Below are 26889 nucleotides of genomic sequence, written 5' to 3' on the forward strand. Positions count from 1 at the left end.
AAAATAATGATGACTGTATTTATTATTAAAATATTACAATAAAATCTAGGAAAATTAGGTTAAAAAGTTCAAATACTACTACTACTACTACTACTACTACTAATAATAATAATAATAATAATAATAATCATCATCATCATCATCATATTTATGAGCTCTTTTCATGGAACCTAAGGACAGTGTACAGTTACAAGAAAAAAAAGTCATAGTAGTAAGTTAAACATATTTAAAATTTGAATTTAGGATATAACAATAATAAAGGTAAACAGAGGGGAATGAGAATAAAAGGGGGGAAACCCTCACATAAAACTATGCTGTAACTTAGCAGATTAAACAATAATAAGGGGCACATTAAGATTGGGAAGAAACACTGGGTGTGAGCAAATGCAAAGCAGAAGAGATGAGATTTAGTTGACTTTTAAAATGTTGAAGGGGGATGCAGGAACAGAGATGGAGAGAGAGGGAGAGAAATCAACTTAATAAAAAATAAATAATAATAATAATAATAACAACAATAATAATAATTATTATAATTATAATAATTACAATAATTATAATAATTATAATAATAATAGTGGTTAGCACGTTCGCCTCACATCTCCAGGGTCGGGGGTTCGATTCCCGCCGCTGCCCTGTGTGTGCGGAGGTTGCATGTTCTCCCCGTGCTGTGAAGGTTTCCTCCGGGTACTCCAGTTTTTTCCCCCAGTCCAAAGACATGCATGGTAGGCTGAGTGGCATGTCCAAAGTGCCCATAGTGTGTGAATGTGTGTGATTGCGCCCTGAGATGGATTGGCACCCCGTCCAGGGTGTACCCCGCCTTGTGCCCGATTCTCCCTGAGATAGGCTCCAGGTTCCCTACAAGCCTGTAGGATAAGCGCTATAGAAAATGGATGGATGGATGGATGGAATAATAATAATAATTAACACTTACTATTATTATAATATCTTATTATTATTATCACCATCATCATCATTATTGTTGTTGTTAGAATGCTGTTGTTTATTAGTTGTTTAATATATTATTTAACAAAACCATTAAAACAAAATCAGTGCTTGACGCATGAACGTGATTTCTTGTTTCTTATATCCAAATGTAGCGAAATTGTCGGTTTTGACGGAAGTTTTATCTGAAGTCAAAAGTTGGACACCTTCAAGATGACGACACAGTTGAATGTCTGTCCTGGGCCAATAAGGAAGCTACATTCGCAGCCATTGACCAATCCCAGTGCAGCATGACGAATACAAAAATAAATAAATAAATAAACTATAAGTGCAATTACGCCTCAGAGTCGCACGGAGGCGCTGTCAAATCTGTCCCACCTTTCAATAAGCTTACTTTCACTTTTACTTTTAACAGCAGAAGCGCAAAGCATCGACGAACTGGTGTAAATAAATCAAGACGAGATTTAAGCCTGTGTATAAAGAAAGAATGAGCTACGACAGGGCCATCACTGTGTTTTCTCCGGACGGACACCTGTTTCAGGTGGAATATGCTCAGGAGGCGGTGAAGAAGGGTTCAACTGCAGTGAGTACAGCACACAATGAGACAAAACCACGGACAAAGGAGAGAAATGAACCTCGAATTACAGACCTAGTGGCAAAATCAACAGTACTATAATAATACGAGGCTCTCTATAGTGTCTATAAGGTCTTCATCAGGGCATTGGAACTTACAGTCAGTAGGCTACACTGTACAGAAAGCTTGATATCAGATATTTTTGTCAAGTCATCTTTCAGTGTGTTGTCCAGATCAAGATCAGACTAGAACAGACTGCACTGACATGACATGTGCCTCTACCTGGTCTGACATATCAAGACTAAAACGAACACGAAAACTACCTAATCAAGACGTCATTCATTAATACACCTTTGAAAAAACAGAAACTATTCCAAATAAAGGGAGGAGAAATGATTCTTTAGCGTGATGGTTCCCCTAAAGCTTTGGGTTCTAATGTGAAGTCTGTGATATATAGACAAAAGTTCTATCTATCTAAGTTTATTTATTATAGTTAAAGCCTAATTAACCAACCACATGCACTGAATGAGTTTAGATGATGTGTAGGCATAAATATTAATTTAAAAAATATATTTATTTCATGATACATATAATGAAAATACATATAATAGTGTCCAGGAACTGTTAGGAGAATATATAAAGTGAAACAGTCCATATATATATATATATATATATATAAAAATACACACACACATGTTTGTGTGCGTGTATATATATATAAAAATAAATGCGCTTTTAATATGGCACAAAGAGTAAGGCAACTGATATTCATTTATTGTCCATTAAATTAATTAATGCTATCATGAAGTATATAATGTATTATTACCATCTTCATTCATTTAGGTCAACGTTGTGGTATAACTAACTACATATTGTGTTTAGGTTGAATTAGACTAATTCGTGAGATTAAATTTGTGAAAACACTATGTTTAGGCTCTATATTTAGGCTATTACAGAACCTATAGAGCCTAAACATGATATGTAGGCTATTACAGAACCTAAACACAATTTTTAGGCTCTATAGTTAGGCTATTACAGAACCTATAGAGCCTAAACATGATATGTAGGCTATGACAGAACCTATAGAGCCTAAACACAATTTTTAGGCTATGACAGAACCTAAACACAATTTTTAGGCTATGACAGAACCTAAACACTATTGTTAGGCTACTACAGAACATATGGAGCCTAAACACTATATTTAGGCTCTATATTTAATTACAGAACTTTGACACCATACAAAAAAGAGACTTTTTATTCTTTTTATTTATTTATTTTTTTTTGGAATTTCATTGTCCCCTGCCTCCTGCGTCTATGCGTGTGTGCTTATAAAGACTTTGAACTTGCAGGTGGGGGTGAGAGGCAAAAACATCGTCGTGCTCGGGGTCGAGAAGAAATCAGCGGCCATGCTTCAGGATGAGAGGACCGTGAGAAAAATCTGTGCGCTGGATGACAATGTCTTCATGGCATTTGCTGGTAAGCAAACTGAAAAGAAAAAAGAAAAAAAAAAAAAAAGCCACAAACTCAAAGTTCACGCAAAAATGCTTGTGGTTAATTAGCACTGAAAATAAGCTAAATCTAACCTTTAAAATAAATGGGTATTATTTACATTCTTAAAAACATTATATAAAAAAAAAAAAAAAAAAAAAAAATTATATAAAAAAAAAAAAAAATTCATACCCTACATATTTTTCCTGGTTCCTCTGAACTACAGGCCTGACCGCAGACGCCAGGATTGTGATTAACAGAGCTCGAGTGGAGTGTCAAAGCCACAGACTGACCGTAGAGGATCCCGCCACCGTGGAGTACATCACCCGCTACATCTCCAACATGAAACAGGTAACACTTCGGCCATTACCTAGAAATCACTCAAAACTAGTACATCCATTTCACTTCATCTACGTGCGTATTTTGTGCAGCGTTACACGCAGAGTAACGGACGAAGGCCCTTTGGCATTTCCTCCCTCATCATGGGCTTTGATTTCGATGGTACGCCCAATCTGTATCAGACCGACCCTTCTGGAACCTACCATGCTTGGAAGGTAAGGATGTTGACCCCCCCCCCCCTCCTCTATAATATCTATAATGTACATTTTAAGGAAAGTGAAGAATGTAATTATTTAAAAAAAAAAAAAAAATTACATCACAAACTACAACTGTGCCTATTTTTAAAGTAGGTGCAAGTCAGAAAGTTTTATTTATTTGTACATTTTGACCTGAGAAGCTACTGAAGTCTCAGTATGCTTAAAATACTGTTTAAACTGGACTTAACACGTTGCCCTCACTGAATAACTTGCACTCAAGGAATAAAGCACTCGGCCGAGTGCGGTTATAGGAAAATAATCAACGACCGGATGCTGTAATGAAGTGGATTTACTGTTAACACACCAAAGTTGCTTATTTTCCAATAGCAGCACATCTGGACATGTTTTCTCCTCTAACCCCACAGCAACCTGCCAACAATTAATCTTCTTAATGACGTTCTTTATCCATTTAAATGTTGTTTTCCATACATTCCACAAGTTAGTTCTCAACACTTGTTACAGCAGTTATAAAACCACCGTTCTATCAGCAGACTGAATTTTCAGAGAGTAGCATCACCAATGGAACTCGAACCGTTTTTACTAAACAGGAATTATAAGCAGTTTCCCAGTCCATGGCAAATGACATCAAATGCACGTAATGTGACGCTGCAAGCTTTAGCAGAACACCGAGTCAGAGAATTTCTTAATTTCGCCATTTACGTCAATGTTAACATTTATGCCCAACATGACCTTTTTCGATTGGGCTACACCAGAACAGCAGAGACCGTTGAGGACAGGACGTGTAAGCGATTTTGGACTGTTTTCTCTAAAAGTTAAAGGGGGGGGGATAAAAATAAATAAATGCACACAGCTCATCATGTTACAGAGAAACTGAAACGTATAAACTCCTGTCCTGAACACGTCGGAAAAAAAATTTCACATAACAGCTTTACCTCCGACCCTTAAAATGCACTGGAGACTCCCTCCAAGAACACTAAAACTTTACATCAACGATTACAGGAAATGAGCATCCATGCTACTAGTCCCTGTGAATTATCCGTTACTATAGTAACCATAACATTAAAACGAGTGCATTAACACTAACGCGATTTGCAGCTGCAGTACCGTCAGAGCTGTGACTAAAAGGAAACTCCTGACCGATCCGAACCGAGAATTCAGCAACACCACTATAAATGGTGTTTAATTTGTTCCACCTCAAGTACAGCAGTAATTTTGAGGCTGGCCCGTTAATCACACCTCAACTGTACGAACTGCCTCTAAACATGACTAAGATCTAAAACTTTTTGTAAAGAGTATTTTTGACCTTCACCGCAACATGCCGCATGATCACGCGCAGGCGAACGCCATCGGGAGATCGGCGAAATCTGTCCGCGAATTCCTGGAGAAGAACTACAAAGAGGAGGACATGGACACCGACGAATTAGTCCTAAAACTGGCAGTCAGGGCTCTTCTCGAGGTACCGTTGAACTACTGAGTATCAAATTACACTTGCAGTATTGCGCGGGTTACGGACCAAGAAGGCATCTCAACTGTACTGAGTATCATTTTAATTGGGTTTATTTAAATATCATTAACCCAATTACCATTTGTGAATTAATATTAATTTACATCATGTGGGAATAAACACATTTGCCAATTCTGCTGGGTGGGAAGGAGGGGGAAGTTTTCACATCAATATACAAGTAGAAATAAGTATACATTATGGTAGTTTTTATAGTATCTTATGATTCTATTCACCAGGGTAGCAGGTTATTGAACATAAACATGGCAGATGCATGTTTTAGATTAAAGAGGGAAAAAAAAAATAATTTTTGAATAAGTAATGGAATATTGTGGTATTGGTGAACCATGCTCAAGTTTTAATTATTTTAAACATCTGCCATTTTCAGGTGGTGCAATCCGGCGGAAAAAACATCGAACTGGCCACAATGAAGCGTGGCGAAGCCATGAAGGTTCGTTACAGGCAGCTACGAATGCAACAAATCCTCCAATCGCACAAGATCATTTTTCCTAACTTGGCATTTTTGTGCGCTAGATTTTGGACCCTGAAGAGGTGGAGAAGATCGTATCGGCACTGGAGAAAGAAAAGGAGGAAGCGGAGAAGAAAAAGAAAGCCGCAACCAGCACAACATCCTGAACAAGCTGGGATCCCATCAGCAATACAAGTTTTAGGCAACAATGAATTAAATGCACTAAATGGTTGAGGTTCATCAGCCATTTTCCATTTTATTAACAATGGTTCTCTTTTTTTTTGGTACAAAGTCCCCATTTAATCCACATGCAAAAACAAAAAAATAAAATAAAAAAGGAAACAAAAGCCTCTTAAATCAATGTCTGGGGAACAAATGCCAAAGGCTGACACCGATAATCAAAAATCTACATTCAAATATTATTTCCATCATAAAGCATAAATAAAAGTGCTTTTCTTAGTCAAACGTTGACCATCAAGTTAATGTGCATTTCAGTTTGTGCAATCAGTTTGTTTTCTTTTAAATATAAACACATTCACTAGTGATAAAGCAGTAATGGCAAGAAGAAAACAAAATATGCCTTTGGACAAGCAAATAATAAAAAAAAAAAAATCTGTTCATTTAATAACAGTTAGAGTTAAAGTGCAGGACCCCAACTGAAATTATGAGGTATTAAAGAAAATAAAAAAAAAAAAAAAAAGGGAGGAGAAATTTTGTATTTACAAAAGAACTTGGTGGCTACGTGAAGAAATCTAGATCTGCAAGAGGGGAAACAAAACAAGTTACAGAACAAAGTAAGGAATACACCAAAAAAGTAATCGAAGATTGGGGTAACTACATCACTGAAATTTGATTTTCCTTTAACACACTGGGGTGTTTCTAATAAACACCTTTATTTAAATAAAAAGGTTTTTAGGATCAGCATGAAATTCAAGAATTTAAGAAACTACTCCTTTAAATCAATTGGGTGCATTTTCTCAAGCTTACCCGTGATCACACTCTACCGCTCCCAACAGCTGGTTGAGCAGAGGCACGCTGATTCATCCCTCTTCCTCTCCTCCCTCTGAACCCACCACGAAACCCACGGCCTCTTAAGAAACGACCAGGAACTCCGAACGTCTCCACGTTCAGCTTGCGCTCCTCCGCCCATGTCGTACGTCTGAAACGAGGGTTCGCGCCGGAATTATTTGAAACTCGTGAGAACTGCCCACCACAATGTGACTTCAGGACATCACCCTATCTACCCCCCCATCTTCCAGAACATTCACATCATTAGTTATTGTTTTTTTTATAATGCCATGCCAGCATCAGTAGCTATTAATAACATGTGCATTCCAGTAACTCTTACAGCATATTTCCTGCAGAGACATTTTGGAAGACTTCCAAATACCCATTTTGAGTAAAAGCGATCATAGTTGACTCGCTGATCACGAGGTCACGTCTCCAGGCGAAATGGGATCAAACAGTTCTCAAACAAAATCAAGCTGGACTAATCCATTTCTCAGGTGTGCTCGAAGAACAAGCCAGCCGGTTTGCAATGATAACGATTATTAAACCCGGCATACAAAGAACCGTGACCTGAATACTGTCGGAATTAATATGCAGTCCCGAAGCAATAGTTTGAAATACCTTGACTTGAGTTCAGAAGAGACATTGTCAAAGAAGCTTTTAGCCTTGTTGTAGAAGCACTTTGGGCCGAGCGGCTCCTCGTCCCCGGCTCCCTCGCTGTTCTGAGTCTCCACTCCAGAGTCTGATTTCTCCTTCTCCTCTTTATCTGCAGGAACGTACACGAGAAAAAGAGTCGACAACAGCAGAGTAACCAAGCCGAAAACATCTAGTAAAAACAGCCGCCCGCGTCGTTAACCTTTGACTTCGCCTTTTGAGTCGCCTTGAACCTCCTTGAGGAGCTCGTCCTTGTTGAACTGCGCGTTAGCCGTTTCAAAATCAAAGTCCGAATCAAACTGAAGGGTAGTGGGCTTGCTGTTCGCGACGATAATCTGACCTCGGTTGCGATTCCGGGCTCGGCGATTGCCTGCAGGGAAACAGTCAAACAGCAGGGAATACCCAGCAGTCAAAACCAAACAAATCCATTAAAAAAAAATAAAAATCCCCCCCAAAAACATACACCTTGTTCTTGTCAAACAATAAAGCTTAAAAACAGTTTAATGTTTCAAAAAGTATTACCAGAAAGCAATTTTGTTGGTTTTGACACAATCCATATTCCCTTTATAATAAACCCCAAAGTTCATAGCCTTTTCAAGCTTTTGATAATTTGGAAAATACCTTGTCTCCTTCTCTGCGGTGGTCTGTTCTCATCATTAGCTTGATTCTGTGCTTGTACGTCTCCTTGCTGAGAAACTACCCCAAAAATAAACAAACAAAACCCCCAGTCACACAAATTCCAGATATGTTGGCGGAACCAACATAAACCTGTACATAGACATGTATTAATACATGTGTATAGGCAAAGAGTGCGAGATTGAACAGCTAGTAATACAATGCTTTACTTGTACTAGAATCAAAACCGTCAACCAATGCCAAGCTGCCACTGTAGGACCCTTGAGCAAGGCCCTTCACCCCCAACTGCTCAGATAAATGTAATGTCACTCTGGATAAGGGTGTCCATCAAATGTAAAACGTTCACTCATCTGAGGAGCTTCTTTCATTAAAAAGTGACAATATCTTCGAGGACTAAAAACCTTCATTACGTGCTTGATCATACTTAATGTTTTTTAGCACCTGATAACTGGAAATTGACCGCCATCTTCCAACAGGGAAATTCTGGACAAGTTTGGTTTAATCAATCATCGACAAGTCTCCTCACAGCCTTATTCGCCGATATCCTCCACAGGTGGTCTACAGGTATTGTCAATATAAACTTAAAATCGAATGGAATTTAAGACTAGATTTGCAGTGACACATCAAATAGAAACTGACGCCTGCAGGTATTCAGGAGAATGACTAACGTGCACGCTAGACAGCTCTAAGGCTTCAATTAAGCCTTGACGGTACAGACAGATGCATGTTATAATTACTAACAAAATGCTAGAAATAATTGATTCACGCTGTGCCTACACCGACACACATGCCCAATATCCCGTCCGGCGTAAATTGAAAACACATGGCAAACAGGGAAAAACGTGCGTCGTGGCTTCTGGAGTAAAGTGAGCTCAAAGAGAGTCAGTGGTTACCACAGAAGCTGTTTGGAAGATGCAGTGCAGCCATGTTCACACCAAACTGGGAATGCACACACATCTGATGCAAGATGGACTTATGAGATGTTAAGTGTCTGAAATTTTTAATTGCCAGCCATGAAAACCAACCACAGGTTAAGGATGCGGTAACCAGAGATGAGGATAAAAACCACTGGCAGATTAAATCTACCCTCGGATAAATGAAGACCGTACTCTGAAGACCTGCTACAACCAGAGACTGATGAGGTCACTACAAAACACCAGAGATGATTTTCAGATTGAGATGTTACATGCTTGTCACACACCCAAAATCTATGGAGATGCAAACTTTTGCACTGGACCATCGAGCTAAGCGAACACCACACGTTCCCTAAAACAAACAGTACGATCTGGGGTATAACCGAGGTTCTAACTGGAAGCAGATCTCTTCCATGGAGAGTAGTGGTTTGCCGGTTAAAGCTCTGGGTTACTGATCGGAAGGTCGGGGGTTCAAGGCACAGCACTGCCAAGCTGCCACTGTTGGGCCCTTGAGCAAGGTTCTTAACCCTCTCTGCTCCAGGGGGCGCTGTATCATGGCTGACCCTGCACTCTGACCCCAACTTCCTAACATGCTGGGATATACAGAAAAAAAATTCACTATGCTGTAACATGACCAAGAGACTCATCATTATCTCCAAGTCAAGTTCCAGATTCTGAAGTTCTTCCGGACTGGAAGTTAGTGCCGATTTTTCAACTGCGCTCTTACTCCCAGAAGTGGCGCTCCTCTGCGTTTGAGGACTTCCTCGGCCTTGCTGTACCCGGACGCTCTCGCGGCCCGGCTGCTGTGATACCGGGCCTTTTTTCAGAGCTGGTTTTTCAGCAGGCACCGTCTGGACAGCCTGCTCGACCATGGGACCCCTTCTCAGAGGTCCATGCAGTCCGGCTCCTGGGGAAACACGTCAAAGAATGACAACTTGATCATACATGCGACAGGTTTCCAACCCTCGTCCTCGAGAACTCCCCGTCCTGGACATTTTGGTATTTTGCAGGGAAAACACCCAAATGTGTTGGACATGGGGTTCTCCAGGATATTGTCAACATGGTGCATGATCCCAAACTCTGGTACCATCATTAATGTCTGAAGACTACCTTAATTGTGCACTAGATCCACAAGCATTATAACAAATGTATATATGCAACATGTTCAACAAAATAACAGTGCTGTTAAATTCTTGATTCTGATTGGTCAGCTAGAGCAGAGTCGTCTTCTGTAACAGCAGCTCTGACAATAGAACATCTGCACAGGTTTGTATCACATGCTCATCTCAAGACGATATTAGTTACCGTCTTGAATGGCAGATGCACCACATGAATGGTGAGTTTTTGTTCATCTAATTGTTATGGTGAAGGAGTCTCCAGTGTCAGAGCTTTGTAACCATCAGAGGAAAACTAATCAAGTCTTTTTAGGACAGGAGTTTACACTTTGCAGTTTCTAAATAACATGGCACTACATTTTTAGCAACATTAACTTCAAGAAGGGGGGGGAGAATTTATAGCTGCTAAAACTAATAGGAACAAACTTGTTTCGTGCACATTCAACAGGCGAAAGAAACTACAAATGGATAAAAAAATGCAACTATAAAAGCATAAAAATACACGACACTTCATTCTTTAAATAAATTGCTAGCTTTGGTGAATTGCTGTGCTACAAGAGACTTAAATAAAGGAAAATAATCAGTGTTGTCTTGGTCATCGATTTCTCTTCTGGTGTTTGCCTGCATACCCTGTAGTATTGATCGCACAGTACCCATTTTGTGGAAAAACAGGAACGCCGGCGTACATTATAAAGAAATGCACACGACCGCTCCGACATGAATAAAGTTCTGATCATTTCCTCACCCAGGCTGAGTGCAGCAGCGTACTGCTGATTGAGCAGAGAGCTAGCAGCGAGTGGGTTATAAGGTGGCATCATGCTCCTGTAGGGACTGTAACCTCCCTGATGGCCATACGTTAAAGACGAACTGCCTACAGACGACTGAAAGACAAGGAAGAGAAGGCTAATCAAGGAAAGGCTCACGCAAGCTATAAAGGAAGGAAGTTGTGAATGAGTCGTACCTGAACAATCGCAGGATCCTGAGGAAGACCGTGGTGTAGTTTCGGTGGCTCACAAACAGTAATGTCTTTGATGTCACTTCCTCTGAAGATGATGTAATCAAATACCTCATCCCGTGGCGGTACGGGTCGGTCCGTAGGGCGTCCCTCCGTGCCAAAGGACCTCACTGATCAATCCAGAACACAATGCTCTTTAGACGCATTAGTTCAAGACAAAACAGCAACGATGTTTTACAAAGTCTAAAGAACGCGCTTAAAATGTTATATCCGAGGCCCAAAATAGGGCTGTACAGGATCTAAAGTTACAGTATAGCGATGGCAAGATAATATTGATGAAGCCTTGACTTTTTAGGACAAACCAAAATAACCGTCATTGGATCAGTTAATGCTATTCAGGCCAAGACTCCCACAGGATCAGTTCTTTTATTTATTCTTAAAAAAAAAAGAAAGAAAAAGGAAGGTCAATTAAGTTGCATGAAAATCCCTTTCCATTTAATCAAGAAAAGTAATTTTAGCCAATTAGCAAGAAAGTCTGCCTGTATAATCCCCGCCCCCCCCCTCCCCTTTTAAATGCAAGCACCATACAAGGTTAATGAAGCATTTTGGGACTGAAACAATCAGGAGTTCTGGACCAAATTGAAACCCCAGTTGAAGTGTCCAGTCGTCGTCGTCATCATCATCCAGTTGCACACCATTTTACTTAACGTTTTATTCTTTAAAAAAAAAATTAAAACAAAAAGTAAAAAAAAAAGAAAAATGTGAAGTTTAGCAAACATTACAAGACAAAAATAAATACAAATAACTGACCAGTCCAAACTTTCACTAGGGTGTACTGCTAAAATCCACAGTGAATGTGCATGGCACAGTTATATACAGGACCAAGTTAAGCCACTGGGAAACTGGTGAATTTATACAATCCCCAAAAAATAAATAAACAAATAAATAAATAAATAAATCCACAGATGTGGAATTTAGTTCAGGAGAAACTAAGAATAAATAAGACTAGAGTACATTTGGGGCTTTATTAAAGCAATGTTTCCTAATTTTAGTCCTGCAAGCACACCTGATGCAGATAATTAACCAACTAATAATTAGTCACGTGAGCTGAGAGACTAGTTTACACGTTGCCATGGTCAGTAATCATATTGTTAACTAAAGTGAAAGCTAAAACAATTTCTATACGATTCATTTTCTGCTGCAAAGACTCACAGGCCTTGGCCATATTAAAATAAATAAATAAAAGTGTATATACAATATATGATAATATAATATCAAAGCAATTCATCAGATAAAGCTAGGATTAAGGTACACGAGAGACACGCACGCGCAGGTGTCTTCTTTAATTAAAGTTAACACACTGTTTTTTTTTTTAACCCACATGGAAGGAGTCCTACCTTTAGCCAGAGCCACAGTGGAGTTGTCTGTGTCGATAGTGTATAAAATTCCCTCATAGCGGATCTGAGCCTTGGAGATGAGGCTGATTTTACTGCCGATGTACGGCGTGCCCGTGCTCATGTTCAGCACCTGGGAAACGTTCAAAGAGACAAACCGTTTGTAAACACGCCAAGTACTATTAAGCATACACCCTCACCACGTTCTATATCCACAAAAAGCATGGAGAGGCTAGCCGAACCGTGCAGCCATATTTATAAGGCACGGACCTGGCGGTGAAGCCACGCCCCCTCGTTCGCACCTGCACACCTGTGCCGCATTGTCATCACCAAATATATATACATACATACATATATATATATACATACATATATATACATATATAGATATAGATATAGATATATAGATAGATAGATAGATAGATAGATAGATATAACCTGTGCATTTACTGAATAATTTACATTTTTATCACATATTAAATCATATATGTTTCGCATTTAAAGCTCTCTCTCTCTTTCTCTCTCTCTCTCTCTCTCTCTCTCTCTCTCTCTCTCTCTTTTTCTCTCTCTCTCTCTATATAAAAAATTCTTTTTATTTTGATGTTTGCTACTTGAAGCTTCAGTAGAGCGCCCTCTACTGGCAGAAAGGATGTTATGCAGTCCGAGTACAGTTCTGCTATATGGGGAGGCTGCAGACATGGAGCAGGCAGATATACGACCCAGGCGGTCTGGGATTCCCAGACATACATTATTATTAATACCACTATTTTCTTTTTCTATGTAATGTGCTCTTTAGGTAAAAGATCACTAGATGATGGAAACAGACTACAGGTTCCTAATGTCCTGGAGAACCCCATGTCTAACACATTCAATTGTTTTCCCTGCTAAATACCAAAATGTGCAGGACAGGGAGTTCTCCTGGACGGGGGTTGGAAACCTGTCGCATGTACGATCAAATGATTTAGTAGTACTCTAAGATCAGGGTTGAGAACCTGTGACATATAGGACGTGCTTGTTTCCCTGGAGGCAAGCCTGGCTGTGAGGTCCTGAGAAATCCAAAAACAAAAAGAAAGAAAAAAAAGCGTTGTGATACAACCATAAATGATGGATTGTTAAAGTGGGGAAATATAAAACAAACAAAATATGTTGAGTAACAAGCAAAACCGATCCTTTCAAAACATCTTCATTCGAAGAGAGATTTAAAAAAATAATAATAATAATTAGAGCCATTTAAATGTCTTGTGCAGAATGTGCAAACCGTTTAAATTAGGCGAATTACATTCATTATTAAATGTTAAAGAGTTCTCTCAAAACAAACAAACAAACCCACCAGAACATTAAATTGACCCACTCATAACTGATAGTCAAAGCGATGAAAATGATCCAGTATGAAGTGTGCTGAAGCTCCTGACCATTTTTATTTTAAACTTGTAGGCTCTAAAACACTGAATAATGGAGAGAGTCAAAGCCCCCAACACCACAGTGGGATTTTAACATGTTAAAGGTTTCTCTGAGCTTGCTCAATCCTCTCTCCTTCTCTGTGCATTTTCACAAACCAGTCCCAGAACAAGTAACTTTTTATCAACCACTGCAACAGATTTTTCACGAGATATCCATCCATCCATCCATCCATTCTATACCACTTATCCTTTTCAGCATCACGGGGAAACCTGGAGTCTATCCCAGGGAGCATCAGGCACAAGGCGGGGTACACCCTGGACGGGGTGTCAATCCATCACAGGGCACAATCACATACACACTCACACACCCATTCATACACTACGGACACTTTAGACACGCCAATCAGCCTACCATGCATGTCTTTGGACTGGGGGAGGAAACCGGAGTTCCCGGAGGAAACCCCCGCAGCACGGGGAGAACATGCAAACTCCGCACACACAGGACCTGGGCGGGAATCAAACCCCCGACCCTGCCCGTAAGTTAAAATCCCAGCACTGCCAATATTCCACTGTTGGGCCTTTGAGCAAGGCCCTTTGAGCAAGGCCCTTAATCTTCAAATGCTCAGTTGTATAAATGAGATAAATGTAAGTCGCTCTGGATAAAGGTTTCTACCAAATGCCATCAGTGTAAATGGGCTGAGCAGAGAGAGTGAAAATCTTTGGGCAATATCCATCTTTAAATATTTTTTTCTTGGGAACTTGTCACATCACAGAATCATGGAACAAAAAAAGGGGGAAGTGGAGAATTTCCAATTCAATTCAATTCAATTTGATTTGTAGAGCGCTTTTAACAACGGGCATTGTCCCAAAGCAGCTTTACAGAAACATATACATTCAGGATATAGATTTTAAATGTATGAATTTATCCCTATTGAGTGAGCCGGAGGCGACGGTGGCGAGGAAAAACTCCCTGAGGCGACATGAGGAAGAAACCTTGAGCGCTGAAGAGCTTTATTAGACTTAAACATTACCTTTTAATTGTAAAATGCTTAGTGATTCCCTAGGGATAATCTCCAGGCTCCCCCGCGACCCTGTGTAGGATAAGCGGTATGGAAAATGGATGGATAGATGGATGGATGGATGGATGGAATTCCTTAGAGAATTATTTTTAAATGATTCTGTAGACCTTTAGATGTGCACTTGGAATTACATCCCCTCTCAATTAATACATGTATTTAAAGATTATTATCATTTAAAAGAAAAGGTTTAGCTGACAATTTTAACGCTATATATTAAAATACACTTCTTTTCTTTCTTTCTTTCTTTCTTTCTTTCTTTCTTTCTTTCTTTCTTTCTTTCTTTCTTTCTTTTTAAATGTTGAAATATCCAGAGTGCTGTACAAACATTCACCATAAGAGGTCACTGCTTCCTCATAAATATCCTTCACTGAGGACGCTCCCTTGGCAGTCAGCATGCACAGGCAGCGTTTGGGCTCCTGAAATAAAGTCTCATTCAGAAGGAGTGTTGCATGTGTCCTCCTCAGAGAGGGCTAATTAATAGTTGGCTAATTAACACGACTCATATTCTCAATCCACATTGAGGTATCAGTATATCAGTGTGTTAGAACGGGAAAATGTAAACGTGCATCTGCATCGGCAGACATTTGTCTGCTGAAGTTTCTCCAGTTTTACACTGGAGCGATGAGGATAATGTAGCTGGTGACGAATTAGTCTGTGAGTACGTTGCGTAAGAAAAGCCAACACGTGTATAGATGCAGAATTGGGAAGCGCTGCGTCGCAAGAATGTTCACGCTGTTGTGTTTCCTGCGAACTGAAAAACAAGCCGTTTTCACAGGAGATGTTTATTTTTAAAAAATATTTTTTACAACATCGCTACGTGGCATTTCAACACTATATTTAACAGAGAGTGCGAAGCTGGCCGACGTGAGCACGTGGAGCAGTATCGGTGAGCATGCTCGTTAAAAACGTGCACAAGGCACTGTCATTTGCATGCACAGAAAGGTATTAGCAAGCGCGACGCAGTGAAGCGAGCATGGAAAGAAACTCTTGGACACTGCAGGAATGTTATATTTGCTCCGTGCTCGTAAATACTTTTAGGTGCATGCAATTCACAGCACCTCACTCTCGGTTTTTAAATAACCTGATCGCTGACACTGGTCCGTGCGCTCAGGTCGACCTCCCTGCCGCTTCCTATTAAGCATACTGCCATAGACGGTGTTAAATGCTGCCGGATATCATGTCCCAAGCGGTTCACTTGCGGTCTCGTGGTCCTCGTTTTGCACTTTAAGGCTTTAAGATGTCCCGCTTATCACTCTCCATTTGACTATCAGACTATCTTTGTGTCACGGTGGATCCGGAGTTTATCTCGGGAACAACAGGCAATAGTCCATCACAATCCCGTCCATCAGTGGGAACCAGAGGAACCCCACGCGAAGACATGGAGAACATGTGAAATGCCACGCAGACAGTACCCTGAGCTCAGGACAGAACTCCTGACCTTGGAACCATGACGTTCCCACCGTGAGGTTCCCACAGCCTTACCCATTGCACCACTATGCCACCCTTACCAATATATTGGTAATTGTGGGCAGTGGTGGCGCAACGGTTAAGGCTCTGGATTACTGATCTGAAGGTCGGTTCAAGCCCCAGCACTGACAAACTGCCACTGTTGGGCCCTTGAGCAAGGCCCTTAACCCTCCCTGCTCCAGCGGCGCCGTATAATGGCTGACCCTTCACTCTCACCCTTACTAACAAGCTGGGAACAATGCACCGGGAAGAATTTCACAGTTCTGTTATGTACACGTGACAAATAAAGACTTCTTCTCCTTCTATATTGCTGCACGAATAATCACAATCACATTAATCACTACAAATGTGTTTTAATGAAACATTATGGCAGTTAAAAATGAGCAGTGACATTCCAGAGGTTTTTTAAGTGTATTTACAGCCAAAACATAACGTTCACAACGACATATTGTCAGACGGTGTGCTGGACTTAGTACCGCTCCTTGCTCAAAACAATCTCACAGAAGAAAAACGGGTTCGATCCAAGTTCAGGATCGCCAAACTCCGCCCCCACGTGTGTAACCTTCACGTCACTTGTCAACTGAGTTTACGTCTCCGAGGCCTGAAAATCAATTCGTGCAGGATTTCAGTATTAAATCCGCAACTACGCATGCCTACCTCAATCGTTTTGTTATCCAGCATACGTTTATAAAATCTTCACGTGAAAAGGACCTACATTTTTCATAGCCCAGGGTTTAATCCAACCCTGATTGTGGTCTATGTTCAAGCAGCTTAGATAAACATAACTGTCAGAATATAGTAATAAATTGACCTTAAAAGTAGGTTATTAACTGCTTCATTCAGCACAGCCTCCATTACGGCTGAAATATTTATAAGGAGACATGCATAATTGCTGAGTACTGTCATATTTTTTTTTTTTGTATTTATTTATTTAATATTTTTTTATTTTTATTTTTTTATATCCTGAGACAGAGTTCAAAGGGAAGGTTTGATCATTTGATTTCTTGCAAGAACCAAGGCCTGGCGTCTAAATATGTCAGAATAGTTTAACGTCACTTTAACTAAACCAAGGATGAGGCAGGAGTGAATTATATTTAATGAAAAGTCCGTTTTTACAGGTATCATGTTGAAAAATTCAATCGGCCTGAATATGAATACGATACCCGTGATTATCATCTCTGTCTACGTGTTTAAACTGGACTGACATCTTCAATATCACTGTACTTATAGTAAAAACAACGTGGGTGGGGGCGGCTTGTGGGGGGGCGGAGGGGGGTGGGGGGTGGAGCGGAGGGGCGGGGGGATGTTTGCATTATGATCCGAATTAACGATGGTTGAAAATGAAGATTCCTTGAGGGCCACATCGCAGCAGACGCTAACACAGAGCTTGACCTAAAAAAAAAGCAGTGATAATTGGCTGCCGAGTTCAAGCAGGAGTGCTACGTTTGGGAAAGCGCTCAACTCTGAACCACTTGGCATGGAGTGTGACCTTTCTGATGTACGACGGAATTAGGCAGAGAGGAGTGATGAGTACACGGAGGAGCTGGAGGCACGTCTCGTCTTTACGCTGCTGAAACGCTACGTTCGGAGTGATGGAGTTGCATCTGTGCTAATCGCCCGAAGCTAACGCTGCTAACATTAACAGTTCATGGCAGAGGAGATTAAAAAAGCTACAGAGTACTTTGTGTGCTATGTTGTCTAAACTTTTTTTTGTGCTTGAAGAGTACATTTTAATTAAAAATTCTTGGTTATAATTGAGCCTCTGTATCACTTTGCGAAGAATTATGTTCAGTTATATGTTCAATTATTTTACCCTAAATTAGGATGAGATTACTGTAACGCACTGGGTGACAAAGAGGAATGAACACACAAGAGGCTGGCTGTTAACTGGCAAAGCCATATCTTTATTTTCTCTTTATTAACACGGGTACAGCAACCCACAGATTGTCTTCACCTTTCACTTTTAACGTCTGTTGAGCAAAAAAAAAAAATCAGCCATATAGACACAGTTTACAACGCACATTTTTAAACCATTTGAATATGTATTACTTGCTCATCCTGCTACTACTACTGCTGCTGTAGTGTGTGAACTTCCCTCTGGGATTAGTAAAGAGGGAATCTATCTATCTATCTTGAGCACACATAACAATACTGACTTTCCATGCTGATGTACTGTACACAAACAGTATGACAATTAATGTTAGGGAATATTCCCAAACAAATCCTGTCTAAGACTAGAGAATATTCCCAAATAAAGCCTAGCTAAGACTAGAGAATATTCCCAAACAAATCCTGTCTAAGACTAGAGAATATTCCCAAACAAAGCCTAGCTAAGACTAGAGAATATTCCCAAACAAATCCTGTCTAAGACTAGAGAATATTCCCAAACAAAGCCTAGCTAAGACTAGAGAATATTCCCAAACAAAGCCTAGGTAAGACTAGAGAATATTCCCAAACAAAGCCTAGGTAAGACTAGAGAATGTTCCCAAACTAAACCTAGCTAAGACTAGAGAATATTCCCAAACAAAACCTAGCTAAGACTTGAAAATATTCCCAAACCAAACCTAGCTAAGACTCGAGAATATTCCCAAATGAAACCTAGCTAAGACTTGAAAATATTCCCAAACCAAACCTAGCTAAGACTCGAGAATATTCCCAAACGAAACCTATGTAAGACTAGAGAATATTCCCAAACCAAACCTATCTAAGACTCGAAAATATTCCCAAACAAAACCTAGCTAAGACTCGAGAATATTCCCAAACCAAACCTATGTAAGACTAGAGAATATTCCCAAACCAAACCTATGTAAGACTAGAGAATATTCCCAAACCAAACCTAGCTAAGACTAGAGAATATTCCCAAACCAAATCAACTAAGACTAGAGAATATTCCCAAACCAAACCTATGTAAGACTCGAGAATATTCCCAAACCAAACCTATCCAAGACTAGAGAATATTCACAAACCAAACCTAGCTAAGACTAGAGAATATTCCCAAACCAAACCTAGCTAAGACTAGAGAATATTTCCAAACCAAACCTATCCAAGACTAGAGAATATTCCCAAACCAAACCTAGCTAAGACTCGAGAATATTCCCAAACCAAACCTAGCTAAGACTAGAGAATATTCCCAAACCAAACCTAGCTAAGACTAGAGAATATTCCCAAACCAAACCTAGCTAAGACTTGAAAATATTCCCAAACCAAACCTATGTAAGACTCGAGAATATTCCCAAACCAAACCTAGCTAAGACTCGAGAATATTCCCAAACCAAACCTAGCTAAGACTAGAGAATATTCCCAAACCAAACCTAGCTAAGACTCGAGAATATTCCCAAACCAAACCTAGCCAAGACTAGAAAGGCGACTGTTTCAAAATAAATAATACCAGTGGCTCTACTAGCAACAAATCTAATTTAACACTAAAATCCAACATAGCCCTCTCATGTTTATTCACAGATTATTTGCTGACAATCATCACACCTCCCGAGTATAACATGGAGATTGAAGGGATAAAAATCAGGTTAAACCATGTCTGCAGTAACACCAATATCTCCTTCATAAATGCAGAGCTCAAATGTAAATCGCTGCATCTCAGGATGTTGAAACACCGAAACATCCTCATCCTATCTCTCCCAGTAATTGAACAAATTAGCCGTGAACAGCTGTTACCTGTTAAAATGACCCGCTTCTGTTTTACTGCCTCGGACGAGAGGTCCGATAACATCTGCACACACAGCTGTTAGACGTCCCGGGCAGCTCATTCCCTTCTCCGTGTTCAATATATCACGACAAACATAATTACCCAGACATGTCTTTTTATTAGCGACTCAGCACGCTCTGAAGTCCTGGCACTTCATAGTTCTGAGTTTGCCTTTGGTGAAGTTGTAAAAGCAGAAGGTTACCTTCAACGGTGAAGACCAAACACCGCTGCGCCGATTACGCAACCAACGTCCGTGTTGGCCATGCACCATGATAACGAAGCAGTGAAACGTCAGTGTTCACGACACACGCCTTTTCTAACGTGTACGATCGTTACTTGGAATACTCGGCGCATATTGCACTCTTCTCACTTTCTTTCTGCTTTCCAACTGTCAATGTTTTCACTCTGAACTCTGAGAGGGGAGAAACAGAAGCTTTTGAAGAACCATGATATGCAGTGTGACTAGATTTTTAAATCTGCCAGGCTCGAGCCTTAGAGTCGTTTCACACTGCCATAATCAAACTGCTCTTCATAAACAACAACAACAACAACAACAACAACAAAAAAAGCAAACAGCAATGCAAAAATACTAAAATAATAATAAAAGATCTAGTACGGAATAAAACACATATCGTTACAGAAAAAGAAGTGCCAGCACAACCTGAAGTGTCATGTTTCCCTTTTACCACAGCAATTTGTCAAGTAATAAAAACGTTCCTGATTAAAGAACGGCACGTACTTTTTTTTTTTTATCCATTTATAGCTACTTTTGTGAAACATCCACGAAACAAGTTAGTTCTTATTGTAGCGGCTATAAACCGTCTCGTGAAGTTAACACGACAAATAAACACTACTTACCGTGTTAGTGAGAAACTGCGAATCTTGAAGTTACAGCTCTGACTGGTACAGAGCGCCGACACTGGAGACTCCTTCCATCAACGTAAACGCCACTGGAGTAGCTGTGAACGAGCTGTTGCTATAGAAACGGTTTCTCAGTTACGTGATAAACTATTTTTTTTTATTATTAACCTCAAGAAAGAAAAAAGAGAGGCTGGGGACAAAAATTTATGTTAACTGAATGCTGCTACCGTATAACATAAGTGATGTCAACTAACTAACTAACTAACTAACTAACTAACTAATTTGTTTCACTGATGTTCTACAGTGTTAAACGTAACTATAAACGGATAAAAGTAAGCCGGCTTGTAATGCCATACGTTAAAATCTCCACTCGTTGGCAAACTGCTCTGGAATACAAGGAATTAAGCAGTTTGGGAGTTTAACCGTGTTATAGGAAAATACTGTAGAACATATTGTTTTATAGCATATTTATTTAATGCATATTGATGTATAAAATTCAAAAGGTTTAACCATGCAGACGTTAGTTATGTTAGTTAAGGAATTATATAAACGCATTTCCATTCAACCTGAAGCTTCAGTGCAGCTAGAGTTAGCTCGCAGGCTAAATTATCGCTAACCGATCTTTGCTGAGCGATCCACAACGTCGTTCGTGTACTTTTCGACTTTTCAATAATTAAGTCGAATACAGGCCCGGCTAGGAGTTATTTTTCTGACGATTTTTATCACAAGGTTCTCGGCAAGCCTTCCGGCTAGAGTTATTATATTTACAAATTTTAAGAATATAACATTTTTTCCTCCACCCACTTTAATAAACCGTATGGTACAGTGATACGAAGATAAATTTTTATATATTACGTCATCGTCCGATTAAATTAGAGATCGTTTCGCCGTTTATTAAAACATTAGCCGAAGTATTTACTGTAAAAAAAAAAAAAAGAAAAAGAAAAAAAAATGTAAAAAAAAAAAAAAAAGAAAAAGAAAAAGCACTTTGTTTTGTTTTTGTCAGTTGTAATATTTAGTAATAAATAAATAAATAAATAAATAAACTACGGTACTTTAATAGCTCAGCGAAGAGGAGCTTCGGGGCTAGCATGGCTCCTGCAGTTACTGTGTAATAACGTTAGCGTTAGTGAGTTTGGGCAGAACTGTCCAGATGAAATTGTGCTGACTGCATCACAGATTAGATCACTCAGCTCCTAAACTCAACTAGAGGGAGAAAAATAGCGAAGGCCAAAGGAGGAAATTCGAATTAAGGCGGGCGAAGACGGAATGCATCCTAAGTCCGTCTGCCGTTTGGATCCATCGCACGCACAGATTTTTCTTCTTCTTATTCTTCTTCTTGTTTAGTGAATAATCTGAAATTAATCTGAATTTCCTGCCGAATCGTTGTCCCCCCCCCTCCCCCCTCCCGTCAGGCCTACACGATAATAAGTGAACAGATAATGAATTATATAATGTAGTCGCTAGCAGTACGAATCATGTTAGATCATCAGTCTCGTGACAGTTGTGATTATACGCGCTCGTTCTAACACGTTACGTCTAACGCGGATGATGATGATGATGATGATGATCCACTTAATCTATTCCTAATAAGAAACGTGTGACTGCTCATTACACTGTTTTATTACAAATGATTTTTGTGTAAGCAGACATTTATTGAACATGTATGGAAGGAGTCTCCAGTGTGAGAGGTAAAGCCGTGACTTTAAATTTCATGCCATGGTCTGAAGGCTCGGACGTTCCGGTTTCTCAGAAACATGACAAGCTGCATTTCTTATTAACGCAAAGAGACATAGAAAGTACAACATCATTCTACCGGATAATACATAAAGGTCGTTCGTGTTGGACGTTTGCTGTGGTACAAGAGGAATAAAGCACTTTACGTGTGTAAATGTTCTTCATTCGAAAATAAATAAATAAATAAATAAATAAATTTGAATGCATAATTAATTAATGAGTATTTCCAGAACAGGACCTCATCACTGTTACATATTATAACAGGATATATAACGGAGATACCAAGCCCTGAATGTTAATACGGCAAAGTTAGAGGCCATTTCTTCTCTTCCTCTTATAAATATCGTTATCATATTACCACACAGATGAGATTTTATACGCTTATTGAATCACACAGAGACTTTTCTGTTGTCCTTCATTATCCACTTAAACTGATGGTGAAGGCAAATATTGATTCACGGTGTGCGTGATGTGTCAGAGGTCTCTCTCTCTCTCTCTCTCTCTCTCTCTCTGTCTTTCTCTGTGTGTGTGTGTGTGTGTGTCTGGTTCTCTCTCTGTCTCTCTCTCTCTCTCTCTCTCTCTCTCTCTGTCTCTCTCTCTGTCTCTCTCTCTGTCTCTCTCTCTGTCTCTCAGGTTCACACAGGGGCCAAGCACTTGTTTTTTTTTGCATAACATCTCACTGTGGCAATAGAATCAATAGCGGTGTGGCTCTCGCTTTTGCTTATTGCAGGGCGATGCACAAAACACCCACTGACTCATCACACACACACACAAACACACACACACACACACACACACACACACACACACACACACACACACGTTAGTGTAAACATATTTCACAGATCTGGACTAAATTTATGGAAGCGCCTCCATCTATGTCTCTAGTTGCTTGTGTGAGGAGTGTGTAAGGGATTGTTTCCTTTAATATGGCATCTCTCTCAGAAGACTGAAGGTCCCTTCCAGTTCAGTGTTACTCAGTAGCTGCTTGGATTTTCAAATCTATTTTTGTATCATCCATCCATTCATCCATCCATCCATTCATCAATCCATCCATCCATCCATCCATTCATCCATCCATCCATCAATCCATCCATTCATCCATTAATCCATTCATCCATTCATCAATCCATCCATCCATCCATCCATTCATCAATCCATCCATCCATCCATCCATCCATTCATCCATCCATCCATTCATCCATCCATTCATCAATCAATCCATCCATCCATTCATCAATCCATCCATCCATCCATCCATCCATCCATTCATCAATCCATCCATTCATCCATCAATCCATTCATCAATCCATCCATCCATCCATCCATTCATCCATCCATCCATCCACCCATCCATTCATCCATCCATCCATTCATCAATCCATCCATCCATCCATCAATCCATTCATCCATTCATCAATCCATCCATCCATCCATTCATCCATCCATTCATCCATCCATCCATTCATCCATTCATCAATCCATCCATCCATCCATTCATCCATCCATCCATCCATCCATCCATCCATTCATCAATCCATCCATTCTTCCATCCATCCATTCATCCATCCAGTCATCAATCCATCCATCCATCCATCCATTTTCTGTACCGCTTATCCTACACTGAGCCCGGAGTGTATCCCGGGGAACTTGAGGCATAGGGCACTCTGGATGGGGGGCCAACCCATCGCAGGGCACAATCACACTACGGACAATTCAGAAATGCCAGTCAGCCTACAGTGCATGTCTTTGGACTGGGGGAGGAAACCAGAGTACCTGGAGGAAACCCCCGCAGCACGGGGAGAACACGCAAACTCTGCGCATACAGGCAGGTGGAGGCGGGATTCGAACCCCCAAACCCCAGAGGGGCGAGGCAAATCTGATTATCATGAAAAAATATTGCCATATTGTCCACCGTCAGTACAACTGTGTATGTGTGAGTATGTGAAAGCGTGTGTGTGTGTGTGTGTGTGTGTGTGTGTGTGTGTGTACTTAGTCCTCGTTGTGTCTCGGCTCCATGCTGAGCTGAAACTGATGGATTTCCTCTTCATTGCTGTGTAGTAATGAGGCCATGGCCTTTTGCCCTCCTTCCACTCTTCCTCTCCTCTTTACACTCTCTTTTCTCTCTCTATTTTTTTATGTCTCTATCCTTCATTCTGTCTCTCCTTCCGCTTTTCTTCCCTCTCTGTTTCTCCTTCTTGTTTCTCTGGCCTCTTTCTTTCTCATTTCTTTTTCCTCTACCTCCCCTCGTTCCCTTTTCCATCTACCTCCTTCCTCTCACTCTCTCTCTCTCTCTCTCTCTCTCTCTCTCTCTCTCTCTCTCTTTCTTTTAATGTCTCTCCCTGTCCTGGCGTTTTTGCACAATTATTTTCTTCTCCATCTCTTTTCTCGCTTTTGATTCTTTCTTTTCTACCCTTCGTTTGTTTCTCCCCCTCTCTTTCCAGCTCTGACGGATGGAGTCATGAGGCTGATGGAGGTGATCAGCGGGACGTCTGTAATGACACACACTCTGTGATCCACCCTGAGGCTTTTCCCCTTACGTACTCTTCCGTCTATCTTTTCTCCTGTTGTGTGTGCGTGTGAAAGAACGATAGGAGAGTGGGAGAGAGAGAGCGAGAGAGAGAGAGAGAGATTTGAAATACGTGATTTTGCACTTTACGTGAATGAGACATTTTCTCCACCTTGAGTTTGTCTTCATAAATGACTGTAATATTACCAAGCCTTTTATTTATTTATTTATTTATTTATTTATTTATTTATTTATTTATTTATTTATTTATTTATTTTAAACACTTTTTTTTCTCACTACCATGAATTATTCAGTAACTGCATCTCTGGGGGAAAAAAACAAACAAACAACAACAACGAGTTAATTCTATAGCTTCTTTAAGTATTTTAAGAGTTCTTCGGTTGAGTTCTAGATTGAATTTATATTTTCTATATATATTCTATTTTAATAACGGCTTATATTGAGACAAATGTCCAAATGTTAACAAGCTGTTTTCATTTAAAACACTGAACAGTTATTTCACAGTGTTGATGTATTTATTATTATTATTATTATTATTATTATTATTATTATTATTATTATTATTATAAAATAGTATAAAAAAAAATTTCTTCCCAATTTGATCACCTGCCAATTCCAACTTACCATCTTCTCCCCCATCATACGATTGCTACCAACCGGGGAGGCTGAAGGTTAATACGTACTTCCTCCGAGACACGTGAAGCGAGCCGACTGTGTCATTTCAAACTGCTGCTCATGCTGCATCACAGGGCAGTGTAACACACTCAGAGGAAAGTGCTATCTACCCGCGCCTGCATACGTGAGCTCACAGGCATCAACGATTGGCTAGTATCACTGAGATTGACGGGGGACAGAGAGTATGCCCCACCCACCCAGGAGGGATGCACGGCGATCTTTTGCAAATACGGGCTGCGTCCGATTATCCCTACTATCCTACTATAGCGTAGGTGAAAAGCAGTAGGCTAAAGCTTACCACATACACTGATCAGTACATACTGAATCAACGAGCAGTATGTACTGAATCGAATGCAGTCGGTACTGTCACAGTACGCGATTTCGGACGCAGCCCACGGTTTCCTTGGCATCACCGGGATTTGCAAAACTCCCAATCTCCACTCGGGAACCGGCATCATTCTGCCTGGTCGGATATGCCGTACCCTACAAGCGAGTGTTTCCACGTAGAACCCTTTTAAAAACAAGGAAGAACGCTTGTAATAAAATGCAAAATAGCTGCGCAAACGCAAAAAAAAAAAAAAAAAGAGCGGATTTTAAATAGGAGATAGAGTTACAAAAATACACCGCTTAGATCGGAACATTGTGCCCTCTTGCTGTTTTGGATCCTGTTCAGTTTTCAAGCGCGGGTTCAGTCATTCTTCAGTCATCGAGTTTTTAATCAAACAGACATAACAAAAGCCGTGCACGAAGCGTTTAGGGTCATGCACTTGGCCTCATCCTTTCATGATGTTACCATAATAACATTTCCCAGTCAAAACACTCGAATTGTGATTAAATCGTGTGACATTATACTCAGAGTGATATTCAGTTAGGAAAACAGACATAGATTTCTGACAGTTCCTTACAATCAGCTGAACTCCACATGACACCGTTCAGATGAAGTGAAGAGGCGTGTAGGACTCGGTAAAAGGAGGGGAGCTTTATTTAGTGTAACACAGGGCCGTTGGCGTTTATATACACGATTATTCTGCAAGGCTGCGTACATACGGAACTGATCGCAGTGGCACTAAAAACACAGGTTTGAAACAAGAATCAGCATTTTTTTTTTCCCTTTTTTTTTTTTTCTTCATTTGCTTTTCTCCCTTTTTTGGTACAAAAATGGTACAAACATCGATACAAAATATTTGTGCTGTCGACAGTTTACAAAAAAAGTCATTTCCAACTCCATAA

General features: G+C 40.1%; 2 protein-coding genes across 2 annotated transcripts; one reads left to right on the plus strand and one right to left on the minus strand.

The window, feature by feature from the left end:
- Positions 1-1324: 1324 nt before the first annotated feature.
- On the plus strand, positions 1325-5996 carry LOC108276447 (proteasome 20S subunit alpha 7). Its single transcript, XM_017488123.3, has 7 exons — positions 1325-1525; positions 2866-2992; positions 3231-3355; positions 3436-3558; positions 4898-5017; positions 5451-5513; positions 5597-5996. The coding sequence occupies exons 1-7, from the start codon at positions 1430-1432 to the stop codon at positions 5696-5698; spliced, it is 756 nt and encodes a 251-aa protein (XP_017343612.1). The 5' UTR covers positions 1325-1429; the 3' UTR covers positions 5699-5996.
- On the minus strand, positions 5762-12450 carry lsm14b (LSM family member 14B). The gene is made up of 9 exons (XM_017488122.3): positions 12211-12450; positions 10820-10983; positions 10604-10739; positions 9471-9650; positions 7815-7889; positions 7396-7563; positions 7161-7305; positions 6519-6690; positions 5762-6289 (listed from the first exon to the last, which is right to left on the minus strand). The coding sequence occupies exons 1-8, from the start codon at positions 12395-12397 to the stop codon at positions 6525-6527; spliced, it is 1221 nt and encodes a 406-aa protein (XP_017343611.1). The 5' UTR covers positions 12398-12450; the 3' UTR covers positions 5762-6289; positions 6519-6524.
- Positions 12451-26889: the final 14439 nt, after the last annotated feature.

The sequence above is a fragment of the Ictalurus punctatus genome, chromosome 15 (assembly GCF_001660625.3).
Source record: "Ictalurus punctatus breed USDA103 chromosome 15, Coco_2.0, whole genome shotgun sequence".
NCBI classification, from domain to species: domain Eukaryota; kingdom Metazoa; phylum Chordata; class Actinopteri; order Siluriformes; family Ictaluridae; genus Ictalurus; species Ictalurus punctatus.